Below are 27,373 nucleotides of genomic sequence, written 5' to 3'. Positions count from 1 at the left end.
CTGCTACATTTTCCACTTTTAAACTAACTTTTCTATTAAACTAATATAAATGTTAGTGAACCACCCCACCGGATCGGCATACCCATGGTCATAGCCCACACATTTATTTAGCGTACGTTATCTTAACAATATGTTCACCACATGATCTTGCTCTTGTAAACCCTGTTTACCAAAGTCCGTTGACAGAAACAACATTTTTTTCCTCACCAAACAAAAGACTTGCTGCTCTGAAGCTGCCTTGAGTTGACCTACTTGAAAAAAAACCCCACACAGCTCCTTTTATAACATCTTCATTCTGACACACCTCCAGAGAAAACAGCCTGCCAGTACATGAGTATTTACTTGCCAAAAGTACATTCCTGCAACAATGAAGACTGAAACTAACACTTCAAGGCTTTAATTGCCTCAACCAGACGCACGGTGTGATATCTAAATACTTATTTACCCAAATGTTTAAATGCACTTATTGTAAGTCGCTTTGGATAAAAGCGTCTGACAAATGACATGTAATGTAATGTAAAATGTAAATATTAAATGTTAACAGCATGTATCAGAGGCTGACGGGTAATTGTGAGGTGAAATGTGACAGCGTGTGTCACTCACCTGTGGAACAGGTTTTCCTGGAGGCTGGAGACCTCATACATCCTGTCATAGTTAATGGGCTCACATGGGGGGGTTTGTGCAGCTCAGTGCTATGCAACATATTCACCAGAGAGAGAGAGAGAAGGGAGACAGAGGCAAGCAAAGAAAAAATGAAAACACCACTCTGTACACAACTGTCCTAGTGTCACATTGAGGTTGCATTGTTTATTCCCGTTTGCTAATTAAACACAATGTACGTCTCTTAATTAATCATTTTTGGAGAAATATTGTATTTCCTTTCTTCTTTAAGTTGCAGTATAAAGCAAAGATAACCTTTGAGGAAGTATAGTGTAAAAATGTAAGTCTGAACTACCTAACGCTGACATGGTCCATGACTAAATGTGCTGTTGTGAAATCAAAACCACTCAATGAAATGATTGTTTTATAATTGACGACATCTCCTAGAAACCTTACTGTTGTAACACACCTTTTTCACAAGGAAATTGGCTCGTAGCAGAGGAGATAACAATTCTAATGGCACTGTTGTGCAAGTTAATTCTTTTATTGTGATTAATAAGTTGTGGTCACTGAATCATCATGTTCACCTCGAGTTGTTAAACTGTGTTTTTCCACAGGTTGGTAGAGCTACCATTCAAAATAACAGGTCAATTCTCAAGTCTTTGGAGGACATGTAAACTTGTCACAAAAACTGGGAAAAGATCTATGTTGCAGTGGAACCGTCTTTATGTGTGAATCATCTTAAAAACCTGTGTCAATTCAGAGGATCTGTAATCTGGACAACAGCCGGGCCCACTGACCACATATAGGCTCTTGATTTACTAATGAAAGGTCAACTAGTGTCCACTATTATTAATAGTGTGCAGTTATTATTTGCAAGATCTATTAAACGACAAAAAGAGCCTTGTGATTTGTGTAAACATTTTACATTTTTATTGCTTTTTAGACACAGAGAATGCAGATTAATCAAAGAGTCCAAAGCCCATATCTTCATCCGACTCTTCTGATTCCTCTTTCTTCTCTTCCTTTTTCTCTTCCGCTGGAAACAGAAAAAAAATATTTAAAACAAAAGCATGTAACATTTCAGAAACAATATTTCAAGATATGACAATTGAACACAAACTATATCAATATCCAGAAGGGTGATGAAATACATGAAGCATAAATGCAGTTTAGTTCATTTTTCTGACAGAAGATGACAAATATAAATATTTTGCTTAAAAAAAAAAAAATCTATGTAATCTAAATGCTAAAAATGTCAGTTTTAAAATAAGCTTGAAAATGCTGCCGAGACGCTGACTGTGACACAAATGCATAAAAAAAAACTGGATAAGACTGAATGTGATAAATCTTATCAGAGCAAATATCTATCATACAATTTACATTAAGAATAAAAGGGTTTATAGTCATACCAGCAGCAGGTGCCGCCCCAGCTCCAGCGGCTCCAGCAGCAGCGGCAGGAGCCGCCACAGCACCACCTGCTGGTACAGAGGTTAACTTTGAGAGGCCTGTGGAGGGAAAAAAAAGAGAGAGAAATCCATTACTATACAACTTTATTGACAATTTGAAATCTTTATTTAAGTTGATTCAGGGACCTTTACCTGAGTTCATGACTTCATTGATGTCTTTCCCATTCAGTTCATTGATGATCTGCAGAGAAATATGTAAGGATTCATACCAGGAACTTCTCCCACATCAAACTTTAAGTTGTTGCTAAATGGCAAACCTTTTTCAAGCGTTCATCATCGGCCTCTATTCCCACACTGCCCAAGATGGACTTGATGTCTTTAGCAGAGGGGCTGGTGTTTCCACCAAGGACAGCCAGGAGGTAAGCGGCCACGTAACGCATTCTAAAGACAAAAAAAAAAAAAAAAAAAAAAAATCAGACAAAATAGCCAAATTAGTAATTAGTAATTGTGAAAAAATTTGCAATAATCAAAAAAGACAACCCATTTCCTTGATTTTGATAGATGTCTGAGTAAATCAAGTGACCTTAGAACAAACCACTACTTTTTCTACCTGTTGAAAGTAATATTTTTGATGCAATGTGTTGTGATGTTACACTGATTAAGCATTTGCTCAATTCATTGACAAAATTATTAATTGAAGAGTCCTAAAATCATGCAGTACTGAGATGAGATTATCATACATATACACACACACACATATATATATATACACACACATATACATACATACATACATACACACACACACATTCAAGTTATACATATTAAGTTATGAGTGCAACTCTGATGGTTATTTGACCATAATGATTATGGACATGCTATGGCGCTTAGTCTCCACTAGGTGGCTGTCACTTCTTATTATTCAGAAGAACGATCTCAAACACCATTTATCAGCAATGTGGCGTAATATTACCACAAACGAGCATAATAACAGCACTATAATAGCATTATAGCGTTAATGGTGGGCCAGTCAAATCACTTAAAGTGGGTCAAACTAGCCCTGCTTGAGGAGACTTATCATAGCTAACGTTAGCTTTGCTGTCCATATACAAGGACGGTTTTAAACTCCAGTCACACACGGTACAGTACAAGTACAGGAGTGAACGGAAGAGTATTCTAATGTATGATATTATTATTATTATTCACGTTAGTCGACCGTCAGCAGAGCTACACCGTAATAACAGTGACACACGTGGTGCACAGCTCACATATAGAACATGGCGGCCGATGTTTGGCCGCTTGTCCTCCATTTCTACACACACTTTACCTCAGCTGCGTCACATTTACCGCACATTAAAATGGCCGATCAGCACATGACAGGTTAAAGTGTCATCACACTAAGACGTTTAAATAAACATCCGGATTTTATGGTTACAATTTATTTGACTTACTTTAAGTCTAAAGAGACACGAAACGTCGGTCACGCCAGGAAATCCAGGAGAAGGAAGGGGGGGGGCGCTGAAGAGCTACAAGAAAAGAATGCGTCGATTTCATTGGTCCGTTCGGATGACAGATACATACGTCATGATATCGCGCGCTGCTTTGTTTTCCATAACTGATGTTGATGATGATTCATAATCATGATGGTAAGTTTAACAGTCATTCTGAAAAAATGTATTATTTTTATCATGGAAAGGTTAATACTCATTATTTTAACTGGTCTAAAATATATCAACATATACTGTATATATTTATAAAATATATATTATACATATAAAATATATAAAAATAAAAATATTAAATAACTTTATCATTGGTTGTTCCCTTAAAATATGTAATGATTATGGAAGCTGGATAGAGAGAAAGAGAGAGAAATAGAGAGAAAGATGATTTATAAACATTAATGGGATCTAATAAAGATAAAACCCTAGATCTATTACACGTGTCAGGTTTGTTTTAGTTCGATTTACTCCTCTATAAAACTGGATAAATCTGAATGTGATAAATCTTAATAGGGCAAATAATAAGACTATGTGAAATATGGTAAAATACATGAAGCATAAATGCAGTTTAGTTTTTTTTTCTGACACAAGATGACATAATATAAATATTGTACCTAAATAAAAATCAATATAATCTAAATGCTAAAAAATACGTTTTAAAATAAGCTTGAAAATAATGCTGAGATGCTGACTGTGACACAAATGCCTCAAAAAAACTGGATAAGACCAAATGTGATTAATCTTATAAGGGCAAATAAGAAGATGTGAAATAATAGGACAACCAAACAATTACACATTCACTAGTCTATTGAAATGCAGTAACAATATTTCAAAGCATGCCTACAGAAATGTAAAATATCATGCAATTTACATGAAGAATAAAAAAGGGTTTATAATCATACCAGCAGCAGGTGTAGCCCCAGCTCCAGCGGCCCCAGCAGCACATTATACATTTTATATTTAAACCTACAACATACCTTCAATAGATCATGTGCAAAATTTGTATTTAATATCACCTTGTTGTTTTTTGTTATTGAGTGTGGTCTCATAATTAGAAATTTAGGGTCTTAAAGGACCAGTTTAAAAATCAACTATTTGTTTTATCACTATATTCATGGCACATGTTTTCTTTTTGAAATGAAGAGAGAGATATTGCGTCAGCCAGTGGTTCCACTTTTTGACTATTGCACTCTGAATATCTTCAATGTGAATAACAAATTGTGATGCACCATTTTCCACATTTAAAAAAAATTACCAAATTGATATTCATCTTAAAAAACATGATATCACTTGTGATTGATGAGTATAAATTATTTTCTAATACAGACAGAAAAAGGGATATGAAAGGGTGCAAATGCTTTCAAACAATTTTAATCAAGAAGTGTCAGGATGAGGTCAACATGTCACTGATGGACTGTCATATAAACAGTAAATACTACAAAATGTATTATATGTCTCTCTACAACAGAGTAGCAATTAAGTACCAAATAATGAAAACACATTGACAACTGAGGCAATTGAGGTCATCGCATAGTAGCTCAAATTCATGTATAATTTTCTCTTGAATACCGTTTATATCAAAATAAACATTTTGTTGTGCCAAATTGACATATTGTGCACCTGCTGAAGCACACTTATGCTGCAAAGAATAACTCAGTTAGCTGCATTATTTATCTCCATTGTATCAACATCAAAAATAAAGTCCATTCATTATTTATGCATCATTTATCTTGAGTTACAATGTGGCTATAAATTGATTCTTTTGTATTATATATGTGCCTAAAACATAGAAAATACACTTGATTCATCATCCTGCACACAGAACATTGGATTATCAAACTACAGTTCAGCAAGCTCCCCCTGTCTCTCCTGTGGGAAGAGCCAGTTAAACACAAAAACCACTGAAGTTTTAATCTTTGTCACGTTTGTCACATACAACATTTTAAAGCCAAACTCTCCCAACAGCATGAGCAGAAAAACTACAAGTAGCCCAAGGAAGATGCGGTCGATATAATAGTTTGTCTTCTCTCTGAAGGTCCATTGCTCCCAGGGAAGTGCACGTCGGCCTTCGCCGATAGCTCTGAAGTGAAGCAAAGCTCGGTAGACCTCGTCCACGTCTCCCACTGGAGCCTCCAGGTCCTGACCATCCTCCGCTCTGTCTGTATCAGTCATTTTACACTGGTTTGGTGCTGCGAATTGAAGTCCCCTTAAGTCAAGATTGTTCAAATGTAAAGATATTGTCTCTTGTGACTCTCACTCTTTTTTTTGCAGCTGTCGTGGGATGAATGTAAAAGGTCTTACCTCAGAGAAGATTAGTTTAACACATAAAATCTGTTTTTCTCTCTACACCATATTCGTGCTTCCTCTGGATTCAGAAGGCCGCCAGCCACAGGTGTGAGGGCAGTGAATGCCAGATTGATTATGTGGCACCTACCTCGCTAAGATGAGCACTGACGATTAGACCGCACTCAGCAGTTTCAAATCCCTCAACCGGGATGAAGGTGACAGATGGTAGAATACGTAGTGTTTATGAAGGAGGGACACATGAAGAGAAAGAGGTCATGTAAAGTTATTTATGTTCAGAATGCCAAAAACATCCAAAGCTGGTGATTTAAATACATAAAATGACCAAAAAGGTGTATTCTAGATCCAGTTTATGTAAATGAAGTCGAACTGCTGATGAAGGAGAAGTGACACAGCCTCAGCAGAAGCTTTAAGAGGAATAGGCTCAATCACTCCAGTATAATGCTCTGTGGGTAATTCACTCAAATGCTTCAGTGCCTTTTCATCACTCTGCTGTAGCTGCTGAAATATGGTTTGGACTAATTGAATTAGCTAAAGAGGTGTCTACATCCTGCAGTGATGTTATTATTGCTGTTTCATATGGTTTAGTGACTCCACTGCTTCCAGGAAGAGCCTGTTCCCCATGTTGAGTGGTTTTCTGTGAAACGTGAACTCTAAATTGGTCAGTATCCAATAGGTCAACGATAGAGAAGCGAATGTATGTGATGAATGTCATTCTATTTTTAGCCATGCTGGCGACAGTATGACACTTCATCACTGAAAACACCTTGGTGAATGACTGACTGACATGAGTTATTGCATAGATTTAGCTCCAAAACCACTGAGCCACACTGGATGCTAAAGTACCGCAAAAGGCTTGGAAGCACCTAAGTTTGCACAAGTGAAGAGGGACAGTAACCATAATCGGGCTAAACCAATGTTTTTATGCAAATGATCAAATATTATCATGCTAAGACTTAGTCAATTTGCTATGTGTTATATATGTTTTAAATAGAGATGCACCGAACTGAAAGTTGTTGGCCGAAACCAGGAACCGAAAATCAGCAAACCATTGTTTTTTTTAAATCTAATTTTGTTGTTATGGCTGGGACTGTGTGTACTTACCTCACTAAAGTCATGGCATTGCAATTGTATAGATTTATATTCATGCTTCAAAGAATAAATCAATTATGAAACTATGGTGTCTGATATCGAGTATATCAGACAGCGAGGGTGCATGCCTCCTATCTGGTACAGATTTCTTGTGCGTTTCTCCATATCCAATGCAGCATGGATCATTTGGCGGGAGTTCATCATCTCTGCTGTATGCAGCCAAGTTTCGCTTTTGCGCAAAGAGACTTCATAATCACAGCATTTAATAGGTGCACTTCCACCATGCACTCACTTCTTATTGGAACCATTTTATTGGTGTTCCAAACTGATCTTGGACGGACTCTAAGCGGGAATAGACAGATGGATGCTGTGTTTCAGTGTTAAAAGTCTTTTGGACAAAAAACGAAAATGCCTTTTTTGGCCATTTCTGGCCGAAATTTCTGTGCATCTCTAGTTTTAAACATTGTGAGAATGTTAGCATAAGGCTCACATGATTCAGTTTACATGAATGAATGTAAGACTAGCATAACAAACGCATTTTTATTATGCGAACAACCTTTTTTGAACATAAAATTCTAAAAGTTATATGTTGGCATAATTCAATATGAATCAAGTAAGTGCATTTAGTGAAAGTAAAATAATGACAGATATGTCGTTGCTCTTTCTCTCCTTGATTATAGTTAATTTTCTCAAGGTCTGACCCGAAGAAATGAGAATAAATCAGAATATGATTTGTCCATCAATTGGTGTCTGTTTAAATGGATTGAAATGACATAATCCCTTGAATCTCATGACTGCAGCCTCCCAAAAGAAATGTTCCAGTTCTTCTTACAGGTTAACATCTACTTTTTTTGTCAAGGCTGGCGTGCTGGTGGGGCACGGGGTGGGCTGTGTGGCTTTACAGAGCATGCAGCGACGAAGGATCTGGACCAGTGTGACCTGGAACTGCTTTATCCTGAATGCGTAAACCATTGGGTTCAGGGCTGAGTTCACATGGGACATGAAAATCCCGATGTACATTACAATTTTTGGTATGTGACACTGTGGGCAGAAGAAGTTGATGCAGTTCATTACGTGTATCGGCAGCCAACACACAGCAAAGAGGAAGACCACCAGGGCCAGTGATTTGGCCAGCCTCAGCTCCTTCCGATAGTACCTTTCTCCATCACATGTGGCCTCAGCACGTTTGTTTAGCTGCTTCCGGATTACCCTAAAGATCTCGGCATACAGAGTGATCATGACGGTCAGCGGCACCACCACCCAGCCAAAGAAATTGAAGTACACCATGTAGTCCATCCTGATGACTGTAGTGAATTCACAAATGATTTCACTTGAACTGCTGATGTTGCCTTGGAAATCATGATTATTCCAGCCAACCATTGGAACCAATCCAGAGAGGAAGGACAGGATCCAGCACAGACAAACTGCCACATAAGCCCTCCCCTGGGTCACTACGATGCTGTACCTGAACAAGGATGATGGACAGGACACGAAGAAAGGTTTGACCAATTACCTAAATGCAACACAACTGTAGTTGTTTTCTTTGAACAAACGCCAGTTTGTAGATTACTGTTAAGAAAGAGTTCTTTTCCTTTTTTCCATCCCATAAACAAAAAGCAGCATGGACAACCGCCAAATAAACTCTGCCTATGTCAGGTATTCGGGCACATTTTCATTTGCTTAAAAGCTTCTGATGTCTAGTCCATTGATTTGCATTAAACCAAGCAACAATATATTGTACCATGTCAGACATAAACCTCCTGCTCTTGATTTACTTGCTTGATAGGAAAAGACATTTAACTCTGTGACGCCAAACAATAAAAGCATTGGTTCAGAAGGTATTGCTACTTCTACGATTGTTTGTTTTACAAGAGTGTTCTTGACGCCTCAAAAAAAACCTAAATTAATCAAAAAAATAAGTGGTTCAATTTACCCACAATTCTCATTCTATGGAAATTAAAACAACAGCCTTTTTGCACAATATAAATAAGTTATTTGTATCGATTTCAAGTGTATAGGGAGAGACAGACAAATTCAGGCTAACAAATATGCTCGATAGAGTTAAATTATATCAACAATTCCTGTAATGGACTAGAAGAAATCACAACCAGTAAAATATGTGATTATTATATAAATAAGCTACTGTCATTAATGTCCATTAAAGTCAACATTACATTCCTTTTTTTCATACATTTATATCAATATCCTGATTAAACCCATCAAATGCTTTCAAAGTCGATGTAAGTGGTTTCAAAATAATTGCTCACTTGGTGGGAATCTTTACTCTGAGGTACCGGTCGATGGCGATGGCCAGCAGGGACAGGATGGAGCCCTGGGTGATGATAAGCAGCAGGCAGGAGAGGAAAAGGCAGGTGTAGAAGTGAGTGTTGAATCCCAGGCTGATGATAATAGCCAGAGGGATGACCAGAAGCCCCACAGCGATGTCAGCCACGGCCAGAGACACAATGAAGCAGAAGGTGGTGTTGCGAAGAGTCCGGTTCACACACACCACCAGCACCACCAGCACATTCCCCACCACAGAGGCCAGGGCAATAGCTGACTCAATGGAGATGTACATCATGTCCACATGCTCCCGAGACTTGATGCCGGGAGAGGAAGACATCTTTACTCCTCTTCGCAGATTTCACTTACCATTACTCAGCTTGAATAAAACTAAAAGGAGATGCTGAAACTTCTTGATTCCACTTTGGCTTTTGTCCTACCTTGGAAACATCTTCCATTCTGTGTATTTTCCAACTACTTTTTAGCTACATGTACACAATAACTGACACTTAAAATAACTGAGGGATGCTGAATGAAAAAAATCTCAGTGCAAGCTCTACACCGGACTGTGTACCAGTGCATCATCCACTGTACACGCTTACTCAAACTCTCTTTCACTGGCGTGAGTCATAAAATCAAAGGGAGGGACTTTGTGTTCCTGCAGCAGCCTGCAGCAATACCTTCACTCACATGAAGATGCATCTCTCTCTCTCTCTCTCTCTCTCTCTGCTCGCTCTCTCTTTCTCTGGTGTTGGGTTATAGTTAAGCATGGACTTGCTTCTTTTTATCTGATGTTCGTTTCCGTATCATGAAAAGTGCAGTGGCAGGAAATTGAGGTGTCATTATTAGCTATGACTATCACCTACTACAGCACTAACAAGTTTAATTCTCAAGGAAGAAAAGCCTGCTCATATGTCTTATGAATATAATAATGTGTGTACAGTAACTCAGTTTATATTTCAATCGTGAATATCATCCCAAAGTTTTCACTAGTACTGGTCAACCTTGCAGACTTCACTGCTCCAGGTCAGGTTTTATAGTCTGCATAGTGCTATACCATATAATGCACTTGTTATTCTAACTCGTGTCCTTTCCCGTGGGTCATGAGGAACATTAGCCTGGAGAATATGGAGCTGATTGGAGTTACGTAATGAGAGAGGTGTGGTAGCTGTTTCCAACCATTATCATCAGTATCTGCATATTTCAGTACATCATTTTAATCATGGATTGGACCATGTGGCTCCGCCTCCTTCCACTGAACAAAAAGCCACCAGATGGCAGCTGAGATGGTTTGGCTTCACTGAAGGGAGCGTTCATGTCTCCCATCCATAAAAGGGCTTATTTAACTATCGCCTTCTTAAAAACAAGAAACAGACAGAGCTTTCTATTGCTATCTAAAGGAGAGTTTTACATTTATTTACATCTATTCTTCATATTCTCTCCTCACAACTGAAACCCAGCTTTTGTTGGCAGTTCAAACTGCAGCCAGGATCCCAATGTACATTTGCTTAAAAAAAAAACATAATTTAATTGTCCATCAGGGAATGAAAAGACATTTGGCAGCAAGCGTCACTGACAAAGCACTCACTAAAATACTTTTTGGTTGCTTGGGAAGCACATTCAGTATCTGCTTAATTACATCTGACGACTTCTCTTTTTTAGTGAAGAAATCAATGACTCAGGGACATATAAATAAATTATACAGTTAGGGGTCAGAAATACAACAAAACAATTGTGCGTTAACTCTGAGGTTCTATTTTCACTTCTGCTTTGTCTGTTGCCATTCTTGACATATGAACCCACTGATGTTCATAGTAGTCTTTCATTTAAGAGCCTCAGTACTCATTTGTGCATTTGTCCAATATCCTCTTTGCAGAGAAGCCATTCTGAGAGGTCACAGTCAGAGCATTACAGGTGCAAATAATCAAAATAGTACTGTCATGAGGTAGTTATCATTAATGTGATCAGTTACACCTGTGCCTTTCCTCCTAAACATTCCCAAGTGGCTTTTGTGAACCATACCATGGTGCCAGCCATAAATAAATACATATCCCCACCTCTTGCCCCTCCCATTTCCTTATAGCCTTGTGTCTTCATGGCCCCTCCCCTCTGCAAACCTGCACCAGGCTAATTTCGCACCTGTTGTGCTGTGGATGCTTTACTTCACAAAGTAAAACAGATGAAAGTGTTTTAACGGTGGTAGTGGACGGAAGCCCCGGCTGACATGAGCTGAAAGTGGTGAGTGTTTGTTTCGCTCGCATGTTATTTTGGCCAGTGATGGATAGATACTTGTACAAGAACTGGATTCAGTGTGTTTTCTGTCTCTAGGAAAGCACATACACTTTAAAAGTAACTTCTTTGTTAAATTGTAAAAAATGTTGCAGATGAAAACTGAGAGGAGTTTGGATGTTTGTCTAATCTTGCTCCATAGGCATTTAACTGCTAATGTTGCTAACATCAACAGCTAATCACATTCTAAGTCAATCAGACTTTTTTTTTTGTAAAAACATCAGACAGCATCAGGGAACTTAACATTTAGACAATTATGTTGAAAGATTACTGCCAGACCTCATGTCTCCTTATGTTTTTAATTTTGGGATGTAGATGGTGTAGTTTTGCTTAGAACCTTGACTTGTTTTTGTTTGGCAGCCATACACACACACACACACACTTGCCACTTTATTATGCACAGAGGACACCTAATACAGTGACAGGAGTGACAATGTAGTCAATCTTTAGCATATTTTGGTTGTAATTAGTTATTTGAGTTACTGCTGCCTTTCAACAAGTTTTACACTTGTTTTTTTCCACCGGCAACCCTCCTGTAACAAGCCAAGTTCCCTTTCCATCTGGCCATGGGGCAGCCAAGTCCCATGTTCGAGTCCCCACCAGGTTATAGGGCTGGCTGGGGTACCCTTGAGCAAGGTATTCAACCCTCACTGCAGGCTCCCGGGTGCTGCTCAGTACTCCTAGTTCTAGGGAGCTTCCTAGTAGAGGATGGGTTAAATGCAGATAAAGTATTTCCCTAAGAGATAAATAAAGTATAAGAAAAGAAATAAAACAGGCAATTGGTGGCCATTCTCCTCTATTCTCTGGATATTTTCTCTTTTTACAAACCATTCTCTGACCATAAACCTTAAAGATGACTGTGTGTGAAAATCCTCGTTGGTCGGCAATTTCTGAACTACTCAGACCAGCTAAATTCCACATTAAAAGTACCTTTATATCACTTTTCTTCTGCTCAGTTTGAGCTTTATCACATCATCATGACCTTGCCTACAGGCCAAAATGCATGCAGTGTTGCTGTTATGTGACGGAGTCATTATAGTGTGTCTTTGGCAGAGACTATGGCTTCATGTTTGGGATTCTTAGAAATAAGTAAATCCATCCATCCATCCATCTTCTACCACTTTATCCTCCACATTAGGGTTGCAGAGGGCACTGGTGCCAATCCCAGCTGACATGGGGCGAAAGGCATTACGGCATTAAGTATTTACTTGTCTGTTTTATTTGTGATCTGGACTTTTTTTCAGAAAGCAGCGATTGCTTTGCTTCCACCACTTATTTTAGTTGTGCCAGCTCTTTAACAGCCTCTGTTAAAGGAAGTGAAATTGGTGAACTCGTGAGCCTTTCAAACAGTTATCACATTTTGTAACCACAGTGGTTAGAGTGGGTCAACGTTTAATATTATCGCTGTCCCAGATCTCCTGTGTGAGGGAGAAGTGTTTATTCTGAACACTACTTCTAGGATTAAAGTTGTTTTTTATAAGAATTTGTTCTTCAAAAAAAATTTTGTTCACAGGTTCAAGTATAAGCACAGCTTCCTGTGATAGTGTGGTGTAACATTTCCTGTGAGATTGTTCTGTTTTAATGAAGATGTATGGTAAAAGTCTTCTAACGCAAATTAAGGTATTTGAAAAATCTCTGTGCATCTTTTACTGTGTTCCCTCAGTTGATGAGGGATATAACATGACCACAACCACAACCACAAATGAAGACAAGACCCCACGGATGTTGTGTTCCACCCAACTGAAATTGAACTTTTTTGTCACTGCATTCTGTTTCAAATATGTGACCTTGTGTCCTCTCACAATGTCAGACAAATACACTTTACTATTCTTCCTCAAATCTTTCACGAGAGTGAGATAATTGATAAGATAATTGATGACACCATCAGCCTCTGTCTTGCTACATGAAAAACCAGGCATTAGAAAGTACAATGAGTGTGGGTGAAGTGATGTAAACACTGTTGGAGGTGCTCATCGCCGTCATTTTGGCTCCTTGATCGTCTCTCTGCTGTTGCTGACTTCATGGTCGGATGCATTGCCTGTGGCGGTGGATGGACAAGTGTGGACCTAATTTCATGGTTGTCTCTTCACCAGCTGTGTGGTCACCTTGTTGATGTCAGTCTCAGTTTTGTGTCTCAGTAGACCGTAGACCTGCAGGTGTACATCCCCCTCAGGTATGTGTTTGATTTTGAAATGGTTGACTGTAGGACTGGGTGACAAAAACAACAACAAATAATTGCAATATTTTAATCTTCAGTAGCGTTATAACAAAAGTTTAATATACAGTATTTTTACATAATGTTTGTACACAGTGAGATACAGCACACATTACTGATCTGCATCCACTAATGTGTTGATTGTTTGTTTAGGCCATAACAAGTCAGAAAATTGTTTTTCCCAATTTTGTCTACATAAATTCAGTTTATTGTCATAGAGGAGCAATGAAACCAAAAAGGGTCACATTTAAGAAGCTTAAATTAACTTAAATCACAAAATAGTTGCACAAATAAGTTTAAAACATGCGGCTAAAGGTTTCTTCAACAGTTGCCAAAATCAATCTTAAATCTTTTAGCACAATAATTCTTTATCAACTGATATAAAAACAATTGCCAAATTGTAAAATTGCAAAGCTGGCTTCCTTTTAACGTTCAATGATGCAAAGCCATTTGTTGCATGTTGGTTTGTTGCAGTTACGCTCAGCTTTGCTCTCATGTTGGATGTTGGGCTACAAGCACAAAACATTGCCTATTCCAGTCAACTTCAAGATATACTGCAGGAAAGAAACAGTTGGCAGCATCTCTTTCTCTAGTATTGACGTCGTTTGCACTCTCCTGGTTCCCACTCCACATAATGAACTGCCTCGTTTACTTTAGTGAGCCGAGTGAAGTCCCCGAGTCAGCTTTTTCATGTTGGCATCCTGCTTACTCGGCTGTAAACGGAGCGGTACATGTGTTCAAAATAGAAGGATAAGAAAAGCTTATCAGGAGATCTGAAGACAGCATTTTGCGTGTAGAGAAGAAAATCGAGGATGTTCATCAAGTCCGACAAAGAACAACAACCTCAGAAATAACATGAACTTTGGTCACCTGAGCAGAAAAATAGAAACTCAATAATACACAGGAGCATGAGGACCAAATGAATTACAATTCAAATAGATTTCATATTGATATTGTATAAAGAGCAGTGAAACAAATTCAAATGTTGACATTGAATGTGTTAGTAGCAGCATGTGATATTTTTATTACATTTAAAACAAATCATTATACTTTGATGCAGTGAATATGCATGTAGGACAATCATCTTGACACTGTGATTATACAGCTGAAGAGTACATTTACTGTTAGCTTAGCACTGCAAATTGTTGGTTTTCATTATTGTTACTAGATTATCTTTGATTTATTGAAACTGACTCTAGTGAATCCTGAATAAATAGATTTCAAATGTTTGTGAGTTGGTTTTACTGTGGTTTACAGGGTAATGATAAGCTTTGGCCACAAGATGGCATTTGGGGGGCTCTTCTGTGTTGGCTGAGATGGTTAAGTCCAAAGCATTCATTGTACCTCTCAAGGAAGGTAATAGACTGTATAGTTATCGCCTGAGTAGGATTCACTCCATCCCACAAACTATACAACCTACTACCTCACCTTGCTAGGCTCAACTTCAAGCACAGCATCCTTAAAAACAAGAACACTGCAAAGTACGTTGATAGAAGGCATCAGTTCCACCATTGTCAGTGAGTCCCTTCATCCATGGAGCTTTGTAGATCCACACAGACTTTTAGCATCACAGCAGATAGTCCTGTCTCCTTAGGAAAGACAGTAGATTGCATAGTTATCTCAGAGGGAGGACACAAACCCCACAACTATTCAATCTACTACCTCAGCTTTAAGGACAGATGCTTTTGCAGGTCACAGTGGGAACATGTCAGTCAAACTGTGAGGCAAAGAGGAAACAAGTTAGTTTTGAGATGGTGTTGCAATGTTTATAACACATGTATAAATGTCTTTTAACCACGTTATTCCAACGGAGATTCCTCCAGTGGAATGAGGTAGTCTGGTAAAGTCATCAGGTTGACACCGCATGATTCTCAGTTGTAGGATCACGGCGCATCCTCCGCCACATGACATGCCGCCTTGTGATCAGGAGTCTTTTGCGGTCGCTGTGAGTTCACACTACATGAGTGACCACCAGGTCAAACGCTACACAGTCCTTCACGAGGTGGAGCCCGACTACAGTGTGTCTCATCATGACAACTCCTGCAGCAACAGACGGGAAGTGAATCTATGAAAACAACTCGTGCTCCTCGTACCACATCATGTGTAAAATAAAGGCTTTGTTGCTTAACATAAGCCTTTTATAGTGATATATGGCATCTGACCAATTCCATTGGGCAGTCCGAATGTATTTGGACATGGACAAAAGAAATGCATCTTTCTTAATTATGTGCCCTTTTTACTGTAAGTCATACACTTAACAATCAGAAAATGTGGCGATTGGTGGGAAGATCACTTGTATTCAGATGGCAAGTTGGCACATAATGAACGGCAGCTGTGCCAAGAATTAGTGCCTACTTCCTGACATGCAGAACAAAACAGCTCAGTTGCTCAGTTTAAGGACGTCCTCTCCTCCTGTTCCTTTATTAGCAACAAATGCAAAGCTCAGGGAAGAAAAAGGCACATGGCAGTACTTTGTCCATTTTAGGTTCGAACCCATACTCCACATCTGCGGTGCAACTTTTTAACACGTCTAACTTCACCTTCAGATCTATATACAGTTTATGTTCTCCAAATAATGGTGCAGCATATTCTTTTAAAAGTGACTTAAAGGAATTTGTTGTTTATAAATGTTTTCACAGAGCTGATTGCTGCTGCTAAGAAATCCTGCTGTTGGTTTTTTGGTTTCGGATATTCTAGAGAGGCTGAAGAGTTGACTTCAGAGAATTGTCCTTTTTGCTCAGCGTGAAAGGCACTTCATGTCAATGTCTATTTACTGTGCCAGCTGGAGTCTGGGACACAAGCTGGGCAGACCTGTCTGGCCCCGACAGTGCCATACTCCGGCTGAGCTGACTGAGCCCAGACACTGTTATGGTAGATGACGATAGACGTCCCATAAGAAGGCTCGGACACTTTGCATAAATTAGCATGTGAACCGTGATGGTTGAAAAGCGGCTGGGCAGTTCATTAACATTCTGAATTCCTCTTTGGTCTAATTATACTGACAGTGATTGAAATGTTTTGGCAGACTGTGTGGCCGCAGTGCCAGGCCGTCCTCACTGGGGCGGAATGAAACGGCACATGGGCATCAGAAAATGGGAGGCATTAATTGAGATGTTGAATCATTTTGACTGTAAATGTATCGAACTCTTCTAACTAACGTCGCTACGTAAAATAAACGTTTCATACAATATTCCTGAACTAGACACAAACCTAAATACAATAAAATTAAACAAATGTTTAGGTTACCTTTCTCCAAGATCCAAGGTTTGTTGTTTAACATGTATTAGCTGTCTGTTTGTTAGCAGGATTATGCTAGCAAGATTTTCTTTTTTTGCATGGTGGGAGGTAGAGTTCCACCAAATTTTTTAATAATAATGTTACTTTCTGTAACATTATCAAACATGTAGCATTCATTTTGTGAATTTCTCATGAACTTATACAGTGAAGAAAACATTTATAACATTATACATACATTTATAATTTCTTTCACAGCTAATATATACAGTATGAACTGGTAAAATCTAATACAGTTCTGTGAAACAATCCAAATGTTAGTGTCTTTTAATCTCTGGTCAGTTTAGTCACCAGACAACAGCACATATCTACTCTAATGATGTGACTGGCAACTTATACCATTTTTGTCTCCAACTTTTCTGTTAATATATTTGTGCATCGTTCTTTTTAAGACAACAATGTTTCATATGAACACATATTAACACATCCATTAAGACCAATTTTCAGTCACTAAATTAGTTATAAAGAATGGTATAACTTTCATAGGAAACCCCAATGCTGCTAATGATAGGAAAATGGCTGCTCTTTTAAAGAGTATCACAAAGGAGAACTGATATGAATCCATGACTGCTACTGAAACAAATAAAATGCCAGTGAACGCATCGCTGACACTGTTTGTTTACCGTCAGTGCCGACAGAAATGCCCAGGGCCGTTCTCTCAGACAAACTGGGAATTTCGCAGATGAAGGCACCAAAAAAAAAAAACATTACAAATTGGCGATGATCCATGATGATCAGTGGAATTTGAGGGACGATTGTGACAGAAGAGACTAATGGTAGTTCTCTTATGTGGTTTGTCTCCAACATTTGGTGCCAAGAAATGAGCATTGTGTGCGTGCCAAGCTGAATTTCAGTGAGAGAGACAAAAAAGGGGGCGATGTCAGAGATGCAACATGGCTGAATCCACAGCTGAGGGGGGAGGAGAGCAGAAGCGGCAAAGCAATGAAATGATGCAATGTAAGACGGGAGTATGACGCCAGCACAGGAAGGTAATGTGCTGTTTGTGCTATGTGAACTGTGTTCACAAATCTAGAGAAAGATCCTTTGTTTTGTACAAGCAGACGTTGTTTGTACGTCAGAATGGTGGTTATGTTTTGTGGTTTTATCTGAGTGCGATCATTTGTGATGCTGCTTAATAAACTCAGTCAGTTCACGTCCACCTGGCACGCCAACTCGCTCTGCCGTTCATCGTTCAATGGTAGTAACAATTCTGACGTCCATCTGAGTTTTATTTAGGAGCAGAGGTTTCAAATGATTTGTCATTTCAATGGAGCATCAAATAACTGAGCAGTCTAAAATCTTTATCTTGTGTTTTAGTGTTTACAGACGGTGTTGCTGTGAACTCTGCTGTCACTCAAACTTTGAAACTGTCATGAAAAATCAGGGGATTATTTTGTTGACTGGTTTTTGGTTTTCAGTTTTTTTTTTAGCCCCCACTGAGTCTTTTCTTCAGTTGCTTTAAGTTCCTTATTTTGTATTTGCTGTGTTCCTGAATGATGCTTCCTTTCTTTATTTCTTTTTCTTTTTTAAATGTTTCTTGTTTTTATTCTGAAGCATTTTTTTTCTTTTTAAGTATTGATAAGCAGTTTTAGCCCAAACTAGGGATAAATACTGATCCCAAGTAATGACCTAGTGACCCCCTGATCTTACAGCTCTTTGTGTACCCATGTATGACCCACATATCTATAGATCTAGATAGATCTAGATAGATCTAGATCTATCTAGATCTATCTAGATCTATAGACTTGTACAACCTGCAGGACATATACCAGGCACTATGTCGGGCAACTTGAGTGAAGCTGGCGGATCGCTGTTGTGCCCTGGGACACCAAAACATTCAGGGAAAACAAATAGACATAAACATTTTAAAGGATTCCCAAAGAACCCTAGAGGTGGTGTAGGTGGACAGCTGCCAAAAAACACGCTCGAAGCAAACATAAAAGATAGAGCGATGGTAACCCCACAGGCGATAGATTCCACTTTGTTTAATGATTACGCCATATCGGGGTCAGAATCCAACACTAAATAACTTAACTTTTATTTTGCATGCTTTTATTGTGATTTCTAAGTGTTCTCATCGGATGAAGGAAAGTTTATTAAAAAAATGCCGTGTTACAGTCGGTGTGAAATCATGTCCATTCAGGCTGCTATCATACTTGTGAAAAGCACTGCGGGGCATAATAAGCTTCAGATATATTCAGTCTGTCAAGTTCTGCAATGTATTGCTAGATCTCTGTGGATTTAAATTGCACAGTGACGCTTTTCCTGCCAACATGGCAGTGCAAACAAACTGTCTTTAGTAATTCTCATGATCAAGCTATGACCTGGATATTACTTTGAAAATGACAATGCAATATTATCTCCATATTACCACCATTTTATTTTGAAAATTGCACTATGTTATTGTTTTGACATAAGTTTGATCACAGGATATGGCTTACTTAGTAAAGGGTTGTCTAATATGTGGCTCCCTCCTCTCACATTGCCTGATATTCCACATAAAGATAAATCCTAAGACACTGTTGAAACATCTGGGTCGTCAAGGCGTTGTTCTCACAATGACTATAAAAATGTATTTGTATTTTTACTTTTATTTTATCTCTTATTATTCGTATTAATTCTTATACAGTAGATGCTGCAGTAGGTAGGATTACATCCAGGTTCCTTGTTTTGCAATGACAGTAAAGATATTCTATTGGAAACAGGAAGAGTCTAATGTGTGTGTGTGTGTGTACAGTGTGACCTGATAAAAGAAACAAGCAGAAGGAAGAGACTTTGATCCTGGTAACCACAGAGTGACTCTAACCATGGGGAGGAGAGTAACGCAAATAGCAGAGGATATGGCTTTCCAAACAACATGTCATCAAGCAGCATAGCAAGTTCATCTGAGGAGAACTTTGGGGGAGGAGGAAGTAAGTTCATTTTTTAGCCTGCCCTTCCCCTCAGTCCCTCTGCCTTTTTTCTTCATTCTCTCTCTCTCTCTGTACAGTAAGCCTCAACATGTCGATATCACACACTCGAAACACAAACTTACCAAGCTTACTTGACTAAAGGCAAATAGAACCACAAATAACTGCACAACCACATAAACATGTGTACTTTGTAAAAAAAAAAAATATATATGTACTTTATATAAGAGACTGGCCTGTTTCGATATGTCTAAGTAAATGTAATATCACTGTTTTTATAGTGCCCATGTTTCTTGTGGCTACAAAACCTTGAATGAACTAGTGAGATTCGATCCGAAACTGAGACTTTGCAATCTTGCAATGCAAGCCCCTTCATGTATAGAACAATGCTTGTAAGTCAGGGATCTGGTTCATACTGGTTTTCGATCAAATCTATCAAACAGCAACATCAAGAACAATTCACTAATCCGACGATTTGACCACACGGTATATAAACCACATATTGGTCATGATCCTTATTCCTCATTTGTGATATACTTTTTTTTTTTTTTTCTTTTGTGGTAAAATGGTGAACAGTGGCCACGCTACAGCTTAGGAGAATTTTCTATCGCCCCTGGTTGCAGATTTCGCACGAAAACAATTCCGCAATACAGAAACCAACATATAAATGCCTTAAGCGATGACCCGATTTGAGTCTTTTAAGGTTATAATAGTGATGTCTTTTATGAAGGGATGAAACCTTTTTGGTCGCTGGCTTTGCAGTGTCTTTAGGCCCTGAAATGTCTTTGTACCTAAACGTTGCTTTTTACTGCAGTTCTGTACTTAAGAGGGAGTAACACACACCACTAAAGCTTATTATGACCCACGACATGTGTTCTATCAAATATGGCTATAATAAACAGACTGCTCATTATTTACAAATGATACGTTATTATCTCGTAATGTATTTAGCCCACGAGGCGAGCAAAAACGTTGCCGATTTTAAGGCGTTAGGATCAGTTCAAGCAAAGCAGACACGTGTACAGTGTGGACGATGACCGTAAGAAAAGTGTTACAGAGACGAAGTACAAAGACACGTATCAAGGCCCAAACAGAAGCAGAAATCAAAAATCTGAAATACCTGGAGGTGACTTTTTTTGCATACGTAGGTCTGGCTACTGTTCACCCACAAAGAAGGTCATGGTGGCTATTAAAAAAAAGAACGGGTTAGAAAATGGACAAGAAAGCATTTCCACATCCCTCTCCTTTGCTTGCAAAACGAGGGAAAGGCTGAGTATGATACCAGCAAGGAACCCCACTTGAACAGGGGGCTGGGGATTGAGAGCAGTTTTTTGACCATGCCCTCCTCTCTCCCTGCCTACTTCTGCCCCTCTGCCAAAAAGGAGAGACAGCGAGGAAAAAGCGAAACGGGATAAAAGAAATCATAAAATGAAATGAAATATGTAGCCTGAGTTGATCGAGTATTCTCGAACACATAAAGGTGGAATAATCACATGAACTGTAGATGTGTGTGTGTGCCATCAAAAAGACATTTACTTGGCAGTATAGGATTAGAAGCTGGGAAGGAAGAGAGAGGCAGAGTGCGGTAAATAAGCTCAGGTAAAAGAATCAGCAGTGAGTACTTACATGCTGTCTTGTAACAAAGCCGACAGGTTTGATAGATTTAACTACAGTTTGCCAAACAATTCAGTGCCAGATGTTCCTTTAGCATCTCAGAGCAAATGAGTTTAATGCTCCTCTCAGAGCCATGCAGTAAAGCCTTTTGTCAGCAGTTGGCATCATTCCCAGGTACTACATGCTTCACAGTTCCCATTTTCGGTAGTCATTCAGGACGTCTTTGGTTGTTCTGCACCTGCCTGCTTTTTTTATTCAGATCTGTGACACAGCGCACAGAAGAAAACAGTGTCCACCAAGTTTGTAATTAAATTTGAGTGCAGTCAACAAGACAGACTTGTGGTCATGGATGTTTACCACAGTATATCCTGAAGTCACAGAGGGTGTCATGAAGGGATGAAGCACGAATAAAGGCAGGAAGAAAGGTCGGTCTCCAAAAATAATGTTTAGTGTGGGTCGTCAACCAGAAACGAAAAGCACTGCACTTAATCCAGTGTACACGTCCTGAAAAGAGGACAGAGTGAGTGTGTCACCGAGTGCCATGGACACTCATCAGTATCTTTCCTCAGGCAATATCCGAGACAGCTTCTTGTGTGATGTCACTGACTCTCTCTTTTTCTTTTTTCTTGAGAGCAATTATATCCTTACATATACTTCATTTGATTTCTGTCCTCATGACGTCCTCTTTCCAAAGCATGGTGTTTATAGTCTTGAAGAACGCTGAAAGTTATAAATGAACAAAAATGTTAGACGTGAATCAAAGTGGTGACATTTCAGGCGAGAGGAGAGGAGAGAAGAAGAGAGGAGAAGAGAAGAGCCGCAAACTCCCTGTACAAATCTCACTTTGTGTCGCTCTCTTCCTGCTCGCAAACAGCAAGCTTGTAAAAGTTTCAGCTGCAAGGACTTGGGCCAGCCTCCACTGGCACCGTTTCAAAAGAGCACTGCCTGTTAGAAAAATGGTGGGGACAAGTCTGCTTAGGGAGTGTTGGATCTTTGCACTCCCTTCCACCACCCTCTCCCTCTTTCTTTCTCTCTCTCTCTCTCTCTTAGGGACTCAGGGCAGATGCCAACCTTGTGCCAGCTCAGTCATTTAGACATCTGTTCATCTGCTAGTGATTCCCAGTGTTCTGGATCGCCCTGGGGTAACTGGTCTTCACCACAGATACACAGAGAATAGGAAATGCAAGCTACAACACTGTTTCCTGAATACTTTGTCCTCCATTTCAGATGTGTGTCGAGCTCTCACGAGGCTCAGCGCAGCTTGTGTTACAACTCACAAGGTTTCCGGCTGCTTTGCCTTTTATTTCTGCTCCGAGTTTCCTCGGGACGCTTGTCTTAACATTCTTCTTTTCAATGCAAAGTTAAACTTTAATACGTTTTGAACAGCAGTGCAGGTAGTGGAAGAAAGTTCCGTATGTTCACACTTGGGACAAGCTTCTGTAGTCTAAAGCCTGCATACGTAAGTGTTTAACGGAGCACTATAAGTATCGTTTTACCGTCATACTTCCATATCTGCTTTGCATTTATGACAGTTTATTATCGACTGAAGTCATAATCGACTTCTATCTGTGCTCCAGAAACACACTTACCCTGAGCACGACTATCGGGAACACAAACTGCATGCTGTAAAAGTGAGGAGGCTTTAATAAGGCAGTGTCAAAGCATGTCTTTGGAATTTACAGTAAGCAGCTACGTGTTGTTGGTGCAGGTAGCTGCCAGTGTTTGTCTCGGTACAGCAGACTGAGCTGTTGTGTACATAGTGTAGCATAATCAGAACTGATGCAGTTTCTGAATTGTGTTGTTGTCCACCAGGCACCAGTAACTGAGGTTTCTATTGGGATATCAATGTGGGAGTTGACTTAAAGGTACAGAAGGGTTTTTTTTTGTGTGTTTTTTGAGAGGAAAACACTTCTGCACAAACTCTAGGCTCCATTTACAGAAACCTTACAACTGTCACAGGAGGCTTTGACCAATCACCAGAAAGTGCAATAATGCTATAAATGACATGATAACATCAGGGTGGAGCAATATTTACCGCAGATGTGTGGATTTATTTCAGATGCAGGCTAATTTGAGAACATTTTACTGTGAATGTTTTGACCATATTTCTTCCTGTGTGTGGTTTATGAGAGTATCTTTGAGTACCATCGAAAGAAATAAAAAGTAACGCTATTTGCGATTAAACTGTTTATAACAATGTGCATTTGAAATGTGCAGGCTATGTGTTTTTAGTCGGACATTTGTTTCTGCAATTTTCTTTTCAAATGCTTGAATATAAAAATAGCATCACAATAGAGCATAAAGGAGCAACAGGGTTTTCTGGGACACAGAGACTAGATTACTATATCTTGTAACTTTACAGAGAAACTCTATTAAAGATGTATTTTCGACAAAGGATCACAGTCACCGTTTTTACACAGGCTTTGGTTCGACCGTGATACATTTTCAGCGAACATTTTTACAAAGACAAACTTTTATGTGCATGGTTAGCATTAGCTTTAGCTAAATAAGTACTGCTAATGGGTCGTGTAGTGGTTAGAACTCTTGCCTTTGCAGCAAAACCTGGGTTCACGACCCCATTGGAGCAAGGGCCTTTCTCCATGGAGTTTGCGTGTTCACTCCGTGTGTGTGTGGGTTTTCCCCGGGTTCTCCGGTTTCGTCCCAAAGTCCAAAAACATGCAAATTGGACACTAAATTGACTGTAGGTGTGTGTATGAATGGTTGTTTGTTGTCTTTATGTGGCCCGTTGATGGACTGATGACTTGTCTTGTGTGTACCCCGCCATTCGCCCTATGTCAGCTGGGACTGGCACCAGCGGCTCCCATGCTTGTAAGAAAGTCGTCATAACGCCACAACAAATCTTCTGATGTTTGATCTTGAAATGTGGTCTTCTACTTGGAGGATTTCTCCCCACTACCACCTCTTTCTCTTCAAGGTCACAGCAAAAGCAGCCACTTCTATGCTCCCTTCTTTCTTGATGAACAGTGAATATTTATTCGACCTTTTACATTACACGCTATGTCAAAATGTCAGTTTTGGCACATGGTACAGGCGACAACCTTGTTCAACCTTTTTGGATCAGTGTTGAGATTGTGAGTTTATTTTCATCTTCAACCCGAGAGGCTATTTTCGTTCCTGAATAGCTTCTTTCCATTTATAATGAATGGACGAGACCTCCTGGCATTGTCTCTCTTTCTATCCCTCCACATTCCTTGAACAATTCCTCCTTTGGGAATAGATTAACGCAGATTTTCCTGTTTCGTCTTCATTGTTTGTCTTCCTGAGATATGAGCCCTCTCTGAGTTGATGATTCACCCGGCTGTACAGCACCACCGAGTTCACATCCGCACTGACGTGCTGTTTCAGCACTAAACCCACAAGTGAACTAAAATATCGTCTTCACTGCCCCTCCTCGAACACAGGTCACTGCCACTGGAAGCTATACCTTTATGTGTCCAACATAATTCTTCCTGGCTTTGTGTTTGCACAACTGTGTTGAATAGTCCCCGTTTCACCATAACTTTGATGAATGTGTTTTCATTTCATTCAGGCTTGTTGTTCCAGTTGTTGGTATAGTAAGGGCTGGTTTTACAGCCTCTCTGGGGCTCTCTTCTTATTTGCTACAGCTATGTTTACTTAAAACATCATGATTGGAAAATGATTTGGAAACACGGTGTGTGTGAAGTCTCTTTATCTTGATGGCTTCTCTGCTGCTCCCTCGAGGTCGCTGGCCCTCCTTAGGCCAACTGCCATGTTGCTGTCATTTTCAGAAATGCCAGTAAGACCATTGGGGTCTCTGAAGCCCTTTTCAGCAGTCAGGGCAGCGTGAGCAGAACTGTTGAAAAGAGAGAGACAAAGACTTTCCTTCTTGATCGTGTCTTGTCATTCACTTTAGCTGCGATTACTCTCCTCCCATCTGATAAGTCCAGCCAGGACTGAGACGGAAAGCTACCATTCTGATGGATAATTAAAATAATTTAAACACTGCAGCTAAAGGGAAATGGTCGGTTGATTTGAAAATATGCATGAGTGAAATTACAGTACCTCCATGTGCCCCCTGGTGCCTCAGAGCTTCTTCCTTGTAGATGTGTTTTGTCTCTTGGGGCACAGCAGCATCTGGTGGTTGACTGTGGAAATCACACTGCTCGACTGAATGTTTTCACTATTGTGTCTTTGTCGAGTCTCGTGTCTTCAGCCTCACAGATGCTTCACACTCACACTGTTGCACACAAAATCAAACAGGTCAATTACCCTTACATCAGTTTTTTTTTTATCTTTATTTTCAAGATAGTTCAAAGAAAGAGAGAGAGATTGTCTGTTGTACTGCAATTGTGCATACAGGTTCCTTGGAAATATTGCTGCTCCAGCACTCACACCTACTTCATATGCTGCAAAGAAACCTAATAAAAAAAGATTATAAGGAAAATGAAACATTTGCTACTACTGGTTTCACAATACACAAAAACTTAATTCAAACTTCAAAACGCTCATCTTAATCAGGACATTAGTGCTTGTATTTTTGTAATTGCACTTGCATAATAAAATTAAGTCTTTAAAAAACACTTGTTTCACATACATAAATGAATAAACTTAGTTTGAGCTTCAAATTGTTCAAATGTTAATATTTAGCCACTGTTGCACAATAACACTAAAGGAGAAACAATCAGAAATGTCCTAAAGAATCTGAATGTGTTATGTCACTGTATGTTTGTTTACCTGTGTGCAGTCTAATCTGCTCACCTGAATCAGCTGTGTGGCACCTGTGGCTAGTGGTTGCTATAGCGATGGCACCTCTTGACAGAGAACGGGTACATTAAATTCATATTGCTAAAATGTCTTAACAGTGAGAGTCACAATGCACAGATGAAGTCCCCAATATAGGTTTTGTGAAGAGCCACAAATGGGTGAGAAATAACTTAAATAGCTGTTGTGCTTTTGCTCAGAGGTCAGGTTATGTTGCGCTCTATGGAGAAGCTGGATGATTCTCCTCTCACTCAGAATCTCAGTTCAAATTGTGTAAGTCACTGTGCTTTGGTTGTCACACTGTATGAAATTAGACTCATTTGTCTACTTTGAAAATCAGATCAATAATAATATAGATCAGATCAATAATTAAACCTGTGAACTGGATAGCAAGTTGAAGAGAACAGTTGAACAACCTCCACTGAAGAAAAAGAAAACATCATACACCGAATACAAACTAGTGTAAAATTTGGGAATAGGCTGAAAATTCCATACATTTTTAACTGTGATTGAAAAATCTGTGAGAGTCATGAAAGAGAGTTTGAATGAAGTTTGTACATTGAAGTGGAACTAGTTTTTTGTTTTTTTTAAGGAAAAGATGAAATGTATAAAATTCAAGGAATAATGTCCTAATTGAGCTGAACGTGTAGAAGTTTGAACGTAATATCTATGTTGAGGTATGTGGAGCTAAATAAGTTAACAGACAAACAATAGCGGATTAAGAAGAAGTAGAAAAAATGACGAAGTTTGCAGCAACCCCACTGTAATGTATCATGGTTTGTGCAATGCATCTAAAATTAAAATAGACGTCTGTCCTTTAAATTGAATGTACACATACGGCTCATGCCTTTTTGTTTTATTGGAAATCTCCACAAATTCCCTCTGAAAACTCTAAAGATTGCACACAGATGGTGAGCGGCTAATTAGAGTAATCCTATTGGAAGGGACAAGACTTCCTCCCAGTGTTGTAGTCAATGGGGGGACGTGTTTTGTTAAAAATCCTCTTAGAAGTCAGGTCATGTGATAACACAAATTCCCCCCGTCACCCCCACCCCCCTCCCCTGTGAGCTACAGCATGTATGGAGACTTGTGGTTATTCACACACTGGATAGAGTCAGT

The 27,373-nt window shown here is 39.3% G+C and overlaps 2 protein-coding genes and 2 long non-coding RNA genes across 4 annotated transcripts; all 4 read right to left on the bottom strand.

Annotated features, from left to right (window-relative positions):
• Positions 1-1,510: 1,510 nt before the first annotated feature.
• Positions 1,511-3,604, bottom strand: rplp2 (ribosomal protein, large P2). Its single transcript, XM_058632326.1, has 5 exons — positions 3,461-3,604; positions 2,327-2,450; positions 2,202-2,250; positions 2,013-2,108; positions 1,511-1,639 (listed from the first exon to the last, which is right to left on the bottom strand). The coding sequence occupies exons 2-5, from the start codon at positions 2,447-2,449 to the stop codon at positions 1,563-1,565; spliced, it is 345 nt and encodes a 114-aa protein (XP_058488309.1). The 5' UTR covers position 2,450; positions 3,461-3,604; the 3' UTR covers positions 1,511-1,562.
• Positions 3,605-4,866: 1,262 nt separating this feature from the next.
• On the bottom strand, positions 4,867-6,752 carry LOC131461237 (uncharacterized). Its single transcript, XR_009240459.1, has 2 exons — positions 5,813-6,752; positions 4,867-5,717 (listed from the first exon to the last, which is right to left on the bottom strand). It is a non-coding gene; the product is annotated as an uncharacterized LOC131461237 (long non-coding RNA).
• Positions 6,753-7,505: 753 nt separating this feature from the next.
• On the bottom strand, positions 7,506-9,802 carry LOC131461234 (adenosine receptor A1-like). Its single transcript, XM_058632323.1, has 2 exons — positions 9,175-9,802; positions 7,506-8,372 (listed from the first exon to the last, which is right to left on the bottom strand). Exons 1-2 carry the CDS (start codon positions 9,528-9,530, stop codon positions 7,736-7,738), a joined length of 993 nt encoding a protein of 330 aa, XP_058488306.1. The 5' UTR covers positions 9,531-9,802; the 3' UTR covers positions 7,506-7,735.
• Positions 9,803-14,614: 4,812 nt separating this feature from the next.
• LOC131461460 (uncharacterized) lies at positions 14,615-22,239 on the bottom strand. Its single transcript, XR_009240478.1, has 3 exons — positions 21,524-22,239; positions 21,018-21,083; positions 14,615-15,411 (listed from the first exon to the last, which is right to left on the bottom strand). It is a non-coding gene; the product is annotated as an uncharacterized LOC131461460 (long non-coding RNA).
• Between the last annotated feature and the right edge of the window lie 5,134 nt (positions 22,240-27,373).

Source organism: Solea solea, chromosome 6 (genome assembly GCF_958295425.1).
Source record: "Solea solea chromosome 6, fSolSol10.1, whole genome shotgun sequence".
Taxonomy (NCBI): Eukaryota; Metazoa; Chordata; class Actinopteri; order Pleuronectiformes; family Soleidae; genus Solea; species Solea solea.
Note: the sequence above shows the minus strand (reverse complement) of the source record. Positions and strands in the feature narration are given on the sequence as shown.